The following is a 14,287-nucleotide window of genomic DNA, read 5'->3' as shown; positions in this document are numbered from 1 at the left end:
GATTCTTTGTTGGATTTTATTCTTACCCCTTTAGTATCCTCTACCATATTCACTATATCAGCAGTTTTCCGAGCCTTTTTGTGCTTCTGGGCCAGTGAAAATAGGATAAATATTCTGCAGATCTCTCAAGCAGTAATAAAAACCATTACTTATAATGGTAATGTTAGTTATATAGCAATATTTATGATTGTAATGCAACATGATCCAGATGATAATAACTTTTGCTGACTGGGGGGAAATTTCTGAGAATTGGCACTGGTATACAGACAGGAGGTTGAAAATTCTCTACTAGAAGCTGTTTCCTTAGGCAGTTTTCTGTACTTCATCACCTATTTTTCATTTAACATGTATCAAAGTATCTCTAAAGTGGGCTTTGTAAAACTTTGTAAGACTTGAGTGTGTGAGTAAATAAGTGAAAAGAATTTTGAGCAGTTTTGGCATATCAAAAATACTTAAAACACTTATTCTTATTTTCTCCCTTACATTCATGTATTGCTTTACTTTCTCTCCTCTTTCTCTCTCTCTGTGTTTTGCTGGTAATAAAACCCAAGTCTTATGTGCATTCTACTTTGGTCCACTATTATATGTACATTTTAGGGTTCTTGGCTACATCGGCAGTACTGCCTTATCTGTAATTTGTCCCTATCAATTTTTATTACCAAATATACTCTTTTTATTTTATAATACAAACTTTTCTTCATTCTACCTCCCTCAGGTGATTTGGTGGGATATAACTGAAGAATGTCTCAATCTCCCATGTCTATAGTAGTAGTGATTGAATTGAATAAAATTTAAACACAATTTTCTTGAAAGGGAACATAATTTCCTTTTATAATCATAGTGATAGCATAGCGGGTAAGGCTTTTGCCTTGCACATGACCTACCCAGGTTAGATTTCTCTGCCCCTCTCGGAGAGCCTTGCAAGCTACTGAGAGTATCTTGCCCACATGGCAAAGCCTGACAAGATCCCTGTGATGTATTCAATATGCCAAAAACAGTAACAACAAGTCTCACAATTGTTGTGAGATGTTACTGGTGCCCGCTTGAGCAAATTGATGAACAACGGGAGGACAGTGCTATTTGCCCATATATTAAACTAATAAGGTAAAACAAAATAGATGGAAAATTTCCATCTATTTTTGCAAAAGCTAAGATTGTAAACATTATTTGAAAAAAATTGTAGCTGAAGAGAAAATTGTGTGTACTGAAGAGTATAAATAACACTTAAAAAGTTTGTTTTAAGACACATTAAAAAATCATTTGATGTCTATGATATACTTTTAATTAATTGATGGACTAGACTTTGAATTTCAAATGGAAAGATTGAAACCTATATTCAGTAGATTTTTTTCTAAATGGGGGTTTTTATTTTAATTAAATGTATGTTGAAAAAGCATTAGTGGTGGTGGTAGTTTGTATTAGTGTGGATGTACTTAGTGCTAGTGAAAAGAACACTTTAAAACATTTTAAGGGCTGGGGTGATAGTACAGTTGGTAAGGTGTTTGCTTGTACAAGTCTTACCTGGGTTCAATCCCTGGACCTCGTATGAGCCTGCAAAGAGTGATCCTGAGTGTAGAGTCGGGGATAAATCCTGGGCACCATTGGGTGTAATTCAAAAAGCAAAGACAAAAATAGTTTTGATAGATAATTTTATGTATATTTTACTACCAGAGTTTAAAAATGAAAATTATAATGTATTTGTCTTCTCACACTGAAGTAAATGAAAGATGTTCATTATTTTGAAAGTTAATATTAAGGGACCATATAGAGAGGGTTGCTGAATTGAATTGTTGTCAATATGTTCATAGATGCTTTCCTTCCTCAACTGTATATAATTTGTACTCTTTTTCTAATCTAAAATTATTGTTTTGTAACAGGAAGGAAAAGTTAATGCGATGTTCTCAATGCCGAACTGCCAAATACTGCAGTGCCAAGTGTCAGGTGAGAAGACTGTGCTATGCCTATGTGAATGAAACCTTCAGCTTCTCTCTTCTGTTTGTCCTTCATTATATCCATTGAGCTCTTTCTTTTTAAAACTATATTTGATTGAATTTAACTTGTTGCTTTTCTTTAATTACAAAGTCATGGAATTTTTTTCTTGTTCTTGTGACCTCAATTTCCTTCATAGAGATATGAATAATTAAGTTATGTATTAGCAGCATTTTATTTTTCCTCTCCCAACCTGTCACATTGTTGTTTGTGTTGGGACCACAGCCATCACTGCTTAGGGAAACATATAGGGTGTCAGGGATTCAACTCAGGTCTGTCACATGCAAGAAATGTGCCCTGCTTATTATGCTATCACTCTGACCCTCACCTGTCACATTTTAAAATGGGATTCATCACAACCTCTCAAAGACGTATAAAATATGTTTTATCAATCTAAATTGCTTATTCCTTATTTGCCTTTGAAATTGTGAGATATGTACATGTAAGTACTGAACTTATAATTTATTTAAAATACATTGCTTTAATCATAATGCCACAGAATTCATATGTGCTCTCATATTAGAAATGCATATATAGATACTTTTAAATTAGATTAAAAGTTGCATGATTATAATTTAAGTATATTTTATTAATATTCTAAAAAGTATAATTTTAACAAGTTTTGTACTGCAAACTATTGTGCCCCAAGGAAAAGAAAAGAGAGAGGGAGAGTGAGGAGAGGGGTAGAGGAGGGAGAAAGAGGGGTAGAGAGAGGGAGGGAGGGAGGTAGAGAGGGAGGGGAGGGGAAAATGAGGGGTAGAGAGAGAAGGAGAGAGAGAGTAGGAGGAAGAGGGAGAGAGAAAGAGGGAGAGAGGGAAAGAGAGATGGAGAGAGACAGAGAGAGAAGAAAAGTGCCTGCCATGTAGGAAGACTAGGGGTCAGGAGTGGTAGGAGGGAAACTATAAACATTGGTGGTGGCAAATGTACACTGGTGAAGGGATGAGTGTTGGAACATTGTATAATTGTTACCCAATCATGAACAACTTTCTATTTATCTCACAGTTTTTTAAAAAAGTTTTTAACAGATTTATTTTATCTTTTTTTTTTCCTTTTGGGTCACACCCAGTGATGCATAGGGGTTCCTCCTGGCTCTGCACTCAGGAATCACTCCTGGCGGTGCTCAGGGACCCTATGGGAAGCCGGGAATCGAACTCGGGTTGGCTGCATGCAAGACCAGCACCCTCCCCGCTGGACTATCATCCAGCCCACAGGTTTATTTTAATAAAATATAAAAAGCAGCTATATTAATAATTCACTACTCAAGTGCTAATCAGTTTTTTTCTTAAAGGAAGTTGGAAAACCTCCAGTAAAAGTTTGAACCCTGCTGCATCATATTATTTCATCAGAAAACATGACAAGAAGTAGATGAATATGAGACTTTAGATGTTTATTTTATTTTACTTTATATTTACTTATTTTTGATATTAAGGCCATATCTTTTGGTGCTGAGTATTACTCCTGACTCTGTACTCTGTAACCCTGGTGGCACTCAAGGAACTGACCATATGCAATACTAGGGATTGAACAGGGTCATCAGATGCAAGGCAAATGCATTAACTCCTATACTATTTTTTTCAGCAACCCCTCTTTGTTTTAAGGGATGTTATAACTTTTTTTTTAAGTAATGAAGAGTCTAGATAATGCAGTTCAAATTTTTATTAATCTAGAGTAAAATTTTATTTTTACTATCTATTTACTAAATAAATTGTTTAAAAAATAGATATTAGAAAATTAGCAATTGTGACTTCTTTTTGTTAGTTTTTTTTATGTTGTTGTTTTGTGGTTTTAGTTTTGGGGCCACACCCAGAAGTGCTCAGAGCTTACTCCTGGCTCTGCACATAGGAATTACTCCTGGAGGTGCTCATGGGACCATAAGAGATGGCAGGGATTAAACCTGGGTAGTCTGCATGCAAGGCAAATGCTCTGCCCGCTGTGCTATTACTCTGACCTCTAGTTTTGTTTCTTCTTTTTTTAAATTTTATTTTACTTTTATAATGTTGTTCACAATAGTTCATTACACATAATATTCAAACACCAATCCCACCACCGTGCACTTTCTTACCATCATAAGAGGAAAGTGTGTGGAGAATGTTGTATTTTATCCTGGAGCCATTTAAACCCTTGTATAAGAGATTAAAAGCATATATGTTAAACCCAAACAAATGTGTGCTACTTTTGGTACATAAATGGGCTAGAATGCAGCCTGTGCTCCAGGACATTCTGTGTTGCTCTCTTCCAGGAGCTTTATTTCAGATTCTACAGATTTTGGCCGTTGATGAGATTATATGGTGCTGGGGGCAGTTTGTGGGTATGACTGCCAAGCTACTGGAAAACTGAGAAGCTGGGGGGAAGAGGCCCAGTCCGGTTCCTGGAGATCTCAGTCACGGGTCTCGCATACCTGGGTTTCTCTGGAGGTCCCCTCATAGATGAGGCTCGTCTGATCCTGTGGAGAGTGGCCATGAGCATGGCTGTGCAGTTGGGTTCAGGGATCGAACCTGGCAAGTCTGAATGTAAGGCAAATGCTCTGTCCACTGTGCTATTGCTCGGGCCCCGATTTTTGCTTCTTAAGACTGTCCTTTCCCTCCATGAATTGCTTTTGTGCTTTTGCTAACAATGTCACCAAGCTCAGATTTGCTTGCTGGGCTTTCTCCTCACTTCATCCCCCTCTCCTTAATTGCTCAGGGGTTATTTCTGGCTCTTCACTCAGGAATCTCTTGGCAGTGCTTGGGGAACCATGTGGGATGCCAGGGATTGAACCCAGGTCATCCGTGTGCGAGGCAAGTGCCCTCCCCGCTCTGGCCCCAGAAATTGTGACTTTTTATTTCCCAGTTTTCCCTTAAGAATCCACCTATATGACCTGTTGTCAAATTTATATTTTTAGTTGGAGAAATGACATTAAAATTATAGTTTGGGTAAATGTTTGCAATGATGTTGACATTTATGGTCTGATGTAGGCAGTTAAACTCACCTCCCCAACACAGGAGCATCTAAGACCACCCACCCATGCCCCAGTGTCATATACTTCCCTTCAATCTGGTGTTCTTCTTGTTGTTCAGGATCTTATTTGTCTTCACTTGTATTATCTCTACTGTTTCCCTATCTATAAATAGATGAGTGAGATTGTCATTCTCCCTCTGATTTTATTTAGGTCATCAAATAACATCTCCCATTTCCATCCAACTTGTAGCAAATGGAATGATTTCATCTTTTCTTATAACTTTATAGTATTCTATTGTGTACACTTCTTTCTCCATTCATCTCTCATTGAGCATTTGGGTTGTTTCCATATCCTGGCTATTAAGTGTGTAGCATTTTGTTTTTTAAACACAGTCATATGCCTGTCTCCTTATTTGAATAATAGATACATGTTTTTGATAAAAATCATTTTATATTGTGGCTTTTATTTTTATTTATTTTTTAATTTTTAAAAAAAATTTTTTTATTAGTGAAACACCATGTGGTACAGTTGTTGACCTTACAAGTTTTTGTATTTGGGTTTCAGTCATACAATGATCGAGTATCCATCCCTCCACTAGTGCCCATTCTCCACCACCAGTGATCCCAGTAACCCTCCCAACCCTCCCATACCCCCATTCCCATCCAGCCTCTGTGGCAGGGCATTCCCTTTTGTTCTCTCTCTCCTTTTGGTTGCTAAGGTTTGCAAAAGAGGCATTGAGTGGCAAACATGTTCGGTCCATAGTCTACTTTCAGTATGCCTCTCCCATCCTGGGAGAATCCTCCCAACACCCTTTACTTGGTGTTCCATTCTCTCTCTGAGCTGCCCTTTCCTGTAGCATGTGTGGCTGGCCTTCAAGCCATGGAGTAAACCTCCTGTAATTTATCTCGACTATTCTAGGATGTTAGTCTCCTATTTTGTTACTTTATATTCCCCAGATGAATGCAATCTTTCTATGTCTGTCCCTCTCTTTCTGACTCATTTCGCTTAGCATGTTACTTTCCATATAGTACCATTTGTATGTATGTAAATTTCATGACTTTGTCTTTTCTAACAGCTACATAGTACTCCATTGTATAGATGTACCAAAGTTTCTCTAACCAGTCATCTGTTCTCAGGTACTCGGTGGTTTTTTTTTCCAGATTTTGGCTATCTTTCATTTTTATTTAATAATACATCTAAAAGAATCTTTTATATCATCTCATTTGTTCCATATCTGAATGCTCTATAAAAATAATTTCCTAAGCTGAAGAGATAGTACTGCAGGTAGGGTGCTAGCCTTGCACTTGGCTGATTCTAGTTCCACCCTGATACCCATATGGTCCCCAAGCTCTGCCAGGAGTAAGCCCTGAGCTTCGCCAGATGTGGTACCCCCACCCCCGATATTCCCCATTAATGAAATTAATACTTAAAACTTTCCCCAATATTTGATATTGCCAGCATGTGCAAGACTTACTTTTGAGTGCGTTTTAGGATGCTTTGCAAATTAGTATAGGATAAAGTCTTCCTCCTTTCATCAATTAGCAAAGGGATATACACATTTTAAGCTTTGTGGGAGGAAGGGGTTGGGGTTCCCAAGCACTGTTCAGTGATCCAGGGAACCATTCTGGGAATACTCAACCTGAATCAATTTTGCCGGCTTAGATGGTTCTATGCTTGGACCTGTCGATGTGGTACTGTTTGAGCTACACCTGGGCAGTGCTTGTGGTGTTAGGGATTGAATTTACCAGGCAGTCTTGCTAGCCTTTGATCTATCTCCCTAGCTCTTACACTTTGGATTGTTAAAGATATTATCAGCTTGCCTCCAAGAGTTTGAATTAATGAACAACTGACAGTCAAGGAGAGTATTGTTCTTTACATCTCTGAATGTCTTTAATGAATGTTTAATTAATATTCAACATGACCTTTTCTTCTAATGATAGAGTAGTAATTTAATAAGACATTTAATTATTCTCTAATGAATTGCATCATAATGAAAAGACTAATTGGAAGCTTTGTGTCTCTTTCATTTACCACTCAACAAATGAGTAGAGTACTTTCTATTTGTTTTTTATTTTGGCGTTTATATGTGTGTAAAGGAGAAAAACCCCAGTATTTCTTTCTTCTTTTCTTTAAATCTTAGTCACATTTATCTGGAGAATTTTCTGCTATCTCAGATTCTTTTCTGCCTGCAGTTTCTCTACACTACAGATCTAGTCATTGTATTAAATAGAAACCATAAATGTGCTACAAAATTAGAGGACTGGGTATTAAAAAGAATCTGTCACAAGAGAGTTCAATTATCCCAGAGATAGTACTTAAACTCTATGAACCTCAGTTTTCTTATGTATACAAATTATTATTTATGAGATATCTGTTGTGAGGCAGATTCTGTATTATTCTCTTTAGACTTGCAAGAATCTTGGAAGAATTGCTTACATTCTGTGTTCATTTTACCAATAAGAAAATGGAAGTACAGTATGGGTAGCATCTGTCAAAACTTCCTATTGCTGATAGTTTAGTAGAAGACCAACAGTTAGACTCCAGGCTTTTATTTCATCTTCTAATATTAACTTTTATTCCTATTCTAATATTCTCATTAGGCATAGTTTTTGTTATCTATTTTTATTATTTTGTAGGGTGTTTGCCTTACACGCAGCTGACCTGGGTTTGATTCCTCTGTCTCTTTCAGAGAGCCCGGCAAGCTACCAAGAGTATTCCTCTCCCCCCACCCCACCCCCCGGCCGCATAGCAGAGCCTGGCAAGCTCCCCATGGCATATTTGATTCGATATGCCAGACACAGTAACAACAAAGTCTCCAATGGAGACGTTACTGACAAAAACAATAACAATAAGTCTCACAATGGAGACGTTATTGGTGCCCGCAATGGAGACGTTATTGGTGCCCGCTCCAGCAAATCGATGAACAACAGAAGGATGGTGCTACCTTTAAAAAAAGTGTTTTTTTTTTTTTTTTTGGCTTCCCAAATAGTGCTCAGAAGGACCAGGGCCCCTTCTGACAATTGTCAGCCAACCTTAACTAGTTTCAAGGGCCTGGGGTTGTAGTGCTGTTTAGACACTGTCGTGCTGAGAATTTTTTGAGCCACCCCAGTAGTGTTAGCGGCTTTCAGGGCTATATCCAGAGATGCTCAGGGGACCATGTGGTGTCAGAAATTGAGCCGGGATTGGCTGTTTGCAGGGCAAGCTCCTTAACCCCTGTACTATCACTTGGTCCCCTGGATTTCTAACTTTAAAATTTTATTTTTAATAAGGATGTATTCCAATTCTCTAGGAATAAAAATAAGAAAATAAAAATATGTTTTATGAACTTCAAGGCAGAGTCTCCTGCCTCCACGCCTGGCTGTCCTCACAGGGGCCCCTTGGAGGAGGGTGGGTTGAGCTTCCCTCCCTATCCCAAGCAGAGCCCTGGCAGCTGAAGACCTCTGGTTCCAGCCACAGCCATGCTTAAGACCACTCTTCACACGTTCGGACGAGCCTCACGCATGAAGGAACCGGCAGAGGAACCCAGGTGTGCAGAACCCGGAGCATAGATCTCCAAGCCTGCTCGGATTGGAACTGGGGCCTTCTTCGCCCATATCCCTCATTTTCCAGTATGTAGGCGTTACACCCACCAAATGCCCCAGGTGCCGTGTAATCCCATCAACAGCCAAGACCTAGAGATTATAAAACTCCTGAAAGCGCAAGGCTGCATTTGTGGCCGCACAACATCTTATTATATAGTTCTTACTCTGGAGAACCTGGCAGGCTACCAAAAGTATCCTGCCCACACGGCAGAGTCTGGCAAACTCCCTGTGGTGTATTCAATATGCCAAAAACCAGTAACAATGATGGGTCTCATTCTCCTGACCCTGAAAGAGCCTCAAATGTGGCACTTTTTAAAATCTCAGGGCTAAGATGAAGGAGATGTTACTGGGGCCTGCTCGAGGCAATCAAAGAACAACAGGATGTCAGTGACAGTGATGAACTCTAAGTTAAAATGTTATATACAATTGGTGGTGGGAAGTGTAAACTGGTGAAGGGATGGGTGTTGGAACATTATATGACTGAAACCCAATCATGAACAACTTTTTGTAACTATATATCTCACTGTTATTCAAGAAAATAAAAATTAAAAAAGAAAAACAAAAAATAGAGGTGGCACTGATATAGTCAAAAAAAAAAGAAGAAAAAAAGAAAGCATATATGAAGCTATATACAGAGCGAGTTATTCTATAGCTTAACCAAAATATTGTGGATGAACTGCTTCTATAATCTCAGTGACCTAAGCAGTGAGTTTTCTTTTCATTTTTTAAAAATGATTTCCCTTCACACCCCACCCCCACTTCCAAATGCTGCTTCCTCCTATTATAGTACTCAGGGAAAACAAAAAAAGCATTATCTGATTAGAATGAGTAGAGGGAGTTTTGTGGGTAGATATGTCATTTTGATTCATTACAGTGCATGTATTTTTACCACATTTATTAGCTGTTTACTGTAACATCAATAATAATGTCATGGTGAGATATACTGTTGGAGGTAATAGAAAATAGGCCAATAAGATGAAAGGTATCAGGTGTAGCACCGACTTGTGCATATGCTTGGATGTATGTGGGGGTTTGATGTATTTGCAGAGGTGAGGTGTGAGCCATAGCTTGGACAGAACATATGCATTTAAACTGCTCTGTTAAGCTCAACCTTAAGGTATAGCATTGCACATTGTAATTATTGTGGATTGCTACCAAGCATCACAAAATTAAACTGACAAACTGAACTATGAACAATAGTGAACAGGAGGCAAAAGCACTTGGAATGGAAATTGATATTGAGGATGTGAATTTGTAGCATAAAATCTATAATATGTTCCCCCTAGGGGGATATAATGTTGGTTCACAAGCTTAGCATTTGATGTGTAGTTCTGTGGCATCAATGAGTTGTCTGTGAATGGCTTTTGGGAAATTGTAGGGTGTAATGTTTCCCTTGTGCTGAAAGGCTTGTATTAGTGCCATTGGTTTGCACATTTTATTTTTAAATGTAGGTAGTGTAAGGGTACATTGTATGATAAAAGTTTACACAAAAGAGAATAATATAAATAACAGTCAATCTTTAGTTTCCTTTTTATACTCATGCTTCTGTTTTCTAGAGTTAATTGATTGTTAATTCTAACTAAACTTACAAATAAGCTGCACTGTGTATCTGTTTTACGACCGGAGGTTACCAATTAGTTTAGACTTGATGTAGTTAAACATATACTGTCTGTGACATGGGTCAAAATGCTTTCTCATCATTGGCTTTGTACTCCATGTATACCTTGTTACAAAGTGTCAAGGTGTCATATCATACAAGAGAGGTGTTATAAATGGGAGCTTATATGGTCATATTGAGAATATTATAATGCAATCAAAGAACAGGATTAGGCTGTTTCCTTATACAAAAGCAATCCCCAAAATGACAACAAGTAAACAGACTTTAAGCAAATTTACTACTTATTTCACTTAAATTTGAGTCATAATATGTACATTTCTAGTTAGCACTGTAGCACTGTCCTCCCGTTGTTCATCAATTTGCTCGAGTGGGCATCAGTAATGTCTCACAACAAATTGTGAGACTTGTTGTTACTGTTTTTGGCATATCAAATACGTCACAGGTAGCTTGCCAGGCTTTGCTGTGCGGGCGAGATACTCTCTATAGCTTGCCAGGCTCTCTGAGAGAGGTGGAGGAATCGAACCTGGGTCAGCCACATGCAAGGCAAACACCCTACCAGTTAATTGCTGAATAAATAAACACCTGAGTTCTGTATTTAGTGATATTTATATTAGGTACTTTTACAAAGTGCTCATTTTATGCTCCCTTCCGGAAGAAGCAGCCATGAATTCTGGAGGATGGCCGATGAGCATAAAATGAGACCCCCATAACCATGCCACCGGACTCTGATCCAGGCTGTTTTCACTCAGGGTGCCCCAGAGGGAGGCAGATGAGAGCTCCCCCTGCCCCAAGGGATCCAGCCCTAGCAGCCGACCTCCACTACCCAACTGCTGCCATGCTCCAAGGCCGCTTTCCATACGTTCGGGTCAAGCCTCACAGATGAGTGAACATATTCCTGGATATATCATAAGACACTCCCCACCCATTTTCCATAATTACCATGCCATATTTGACGGGGTTCAGAGAATAGGCAACAAATAATAGAGGAAAATCTGTATAATATTATATAAATATAATATATATATATTTTTTGGAGAGAGCTAGCTACCGAGAGTATCCTGCCTGCACAGCAGAGCCTGGCAAGCTCCCCGTGGAGTATTCGATATGCCAGAAACTAACAATCACGCATCTCATTCCCCTGACCCTGAAAGAGCCTCCATTATGGCAGCATTGGGAAAGACAAGTAAGGAGAGTCTGCTAACATCTCAGAACTGGGACAAATGGAGACATTACTGGCGCCTGCTCGAGTGAATTGATGAACAACTAGGTTACAGTGATACAGTAATACAAAGTGCTTAATCAGCTGAAAAAAGCTTCATTGATAATTGTAGACCTCTTTAAAATATGAAGCATATTTTTTTGTTTATATTTTATGCTTAGTAGTAGAATGATTTGATTTACCTAAAAAGCTTTTGGCAGTGTGCTTGAATAAAGTTGGTTCCTAGAACATCATACCTAGAATGTTGATAATGAAGAAACTGCGGCCTCTATTATTTTGTAAAGAACTCTGTGCTGGACATAGATAGAACATTCACTGCTGTGTAGAGAAGTAGACTTCTTTATTATTTTATTTTATTTATTTTATTATTATTATTATTATTATTTTGCTTTTTGGGTCATAGCCTGTGATGCTTGGGGGTTATTCCTGACTCTGCACTCAGAAATTACTCCTGGGGGTGCTCGGGGGACCATATGGGATGCCGGGAATTGTTGGCCACATGAAAGGCAAATGCCCTCTCCACTATGTTATCACTCCTGCTCCAATTTTTTTCTTATTTTTTAAAAATTTTTTTTCCTTTTTTTTTATTGAATCACCCTGAGATACAGTTACAAAGCTTTTATGTTTGAGTTTGAGTCATACAGTTATCTAACTAGTGTACATTTTCCACCACCCATGTCTGCAGTATCCCTTCCCCACATGCTCCCCCTCCCCCTGCTTCTATGCTTCTTATCTGATTATAAAAAAATAGTGTTTTAGGCTTAAACATTTTGACCACATTTTATTTTTTACTTCTGCAAGGCTTTGACATTTTTGGAGAGGTGGTTGGGTATTGGGAAGGTTGTTGGGCTCTGTTGCTCAGGGATCTGGTCTCAGAGCACTCTTGGCAAAGCCCAGGATGCTAGTCCTGGTGAGCCATGTATAAGGCAAGTGCCTTACCCACTGAACTATCTTTCTGGTCCCTGAGCTTTTCCTGTTTTAACTTTATATTCATCTGCTGAGTAGTCCCATCTATATCCATCCATCCCACCCATTCTCACAACTGTAAGTGTAATTTGTGTCTTAATTCTTGAAATTCCATTTTTCCCTTCCTCCTTTCCTCAGAGCCACCAGACCCTTATCTTACCCATACCTCTATTTTGCTGTTGCACAAGTGTCTCAAAGTAAATTATCTTTCTCCTTGACTATTTAAAAAAAATACTGATAAATTTCACACAGGCCCCAACAGTCTAGGCTCTGCCAGTACCAGAGTTCTATCCCTGTTTCACATTCTCGCTATTCCCACATTCAGTGAATCCCACAAAATCTGCTGATTTTGTAATCCAGAGATCTAAGTTCATTCATTTCTTTCTAGCTTTTCTGACAGTACCCTTGTACAAATGATTAAAATCTCTTCAGAGTAACTGAACTCTGTGCAGTCTTGCTAGTTTCTATTCTGTTTTCTCCACAGGAAACAGAGTGATTGTTTTATTCTACAATACAAAGCATGATTTTCAATCACTAGCTTCAAAACCTGAATCAATTTGCCTACAGGAGGAAATTCAAATTCTTCCTTTCACATGCCTTACCTGCCTTACTCCTGGGTTTGACTTCCAGCACCACCACTTGACCTTCTCCGACCACCGCCCAAGCTGCCCCTGACCACCAAATAAAAAAAACAAGAAGACAAATTCTTATTTGCCCAGTTGTGATTTCTGGGATTTTCATTCTATTAGCTCTTATATACCGATTTTTAACAAATTATTATTTAAAACTCAGATTGTTATTCTCTCCTTTTCTAAACCCTGGAGAACAAGTTTCTCTATTATTGCTACAGAAATTTAATTCTTTTAATTTTTGGCCTTATTGTCTATTCCTCCGCCCCTCTCGGAGAGCCCAGCAAGCTACCGAGAGTATCTCGCCCACACGGCAGAGCCTGGCAAGCTCCCCGTGATGTATTCGATATGCCAAACACAGTAACAACAAAAGTCTCCAAAGGAGACGTTACTGGGCCCGCTCGAGCAAATTGATGAACAACGGGAGGACAGTGACAGTGACAGTGGCAGTGACAGTCTATTTCTGCATTAGGATACATAATTTTTAGGCTTTGTTCAGATTTGACAAGCTCCTCTCAGGAACAAACTCAGCCTTGCATGTATGTTGTAAAGCCTGTGCTCTACTGTAACACAATATTACTTGAACTATTTTCCTGGCCTCTGGATAATAAACATTTTAGGCTTTTGAGCTATGATTTTTTTAATGAGTCAGTTATCTGGGTGTAATATAAAATGAGTGGATATAAATGAATGAATTTGGCTTTTTGTATAAAAGCAAAAACAGGGCCAGAATGATAGTATAGCAGGTAGGGTATTTGCCTTGCACTCAGCTGACCTGGTTATATTCCTGACTTGGTCACCTGAGCCCACCAGGAGTAATTCCTGAACACAGAGGCAGGAGTAAGCCCTGAACACTGTGGGTGTGGCCCAACAAACTCCCTCTTCTCCCTCCCCCACAAAAGAAAGCAAAACCAGATTTTTTTGTGTGTGAACCAAACTGTAGCACTGTAGAACTGTCCTCCCATTATTCATCGATTTGCTCAAGTGGGCACCAGTAACATCTCCATTGTGAGACTTGTTGTTACTGTTTTTGGCATATCGAATATGACACAGGGAGCTTGCCAGGCTCTGCTGTGCGGGCGGGATACTCTCGGTAGCTTTCTGGGCTCTCCAAGAGGGATGGAAGAATCAAACCTGGGTCGGCCACGTGCAAGGCAAACCTGCTGTGCTCTCACTCCAGTCCGTGAAGCAAACTAGTTTTATTTAAATGAGCTTACTTAGCAAAATGTAAAATATGAGAGGAGAGAAATATGTGTTCAGGAGACAACATGGGATTCTCCAGATTATAAAAAGTTTGTAGCATGGATTTGACCTGAACCCTGCACTAGATAATGATTGACTTACTTT

General features: G+C 38.9%; 1 protein-coding gene across 1 annotated transcript in view; it reads left to right on the top strand.

The window, feature by feature from the left end:
• Positions 1-14,287, top strand: part of SMYD3 (SET and MYND domain containing 3) — an 853,166-nt gene that overhangs the window by 168,515 nt on the left and 670,364 nt on the right. Inside the window, exon 2 of the mRNA XM_056133094.1 lies at positions 1,878-1,941. Coding sequence (XP_055989069.1) covers positions 1,878-1,941 — 64 coding nt within the window. The remainder of the gene's footprint in view (positions 1-1,877; positions 1,942-14,287) is intronic.

This window comes from Sorex fumeus, unplaced genomic scaffold (assembly GCF_029834395.1).
Source record: "Sorex fumeus unplaced genomic scaffold, SorFum_2.1 ptg000007l, whole genome shotgun sequence".
NCBI lineage: Eukaryota > Metazoa > Chordata > Mammalia > Eulipotyphla > Soricidae > Sorex > Sorex fumeus.
The sequence above is the reverse complement of the archived record's forward strand: the minus strand, read 5'-3'. Positions and strand labels throughout refer to the sequence as shown.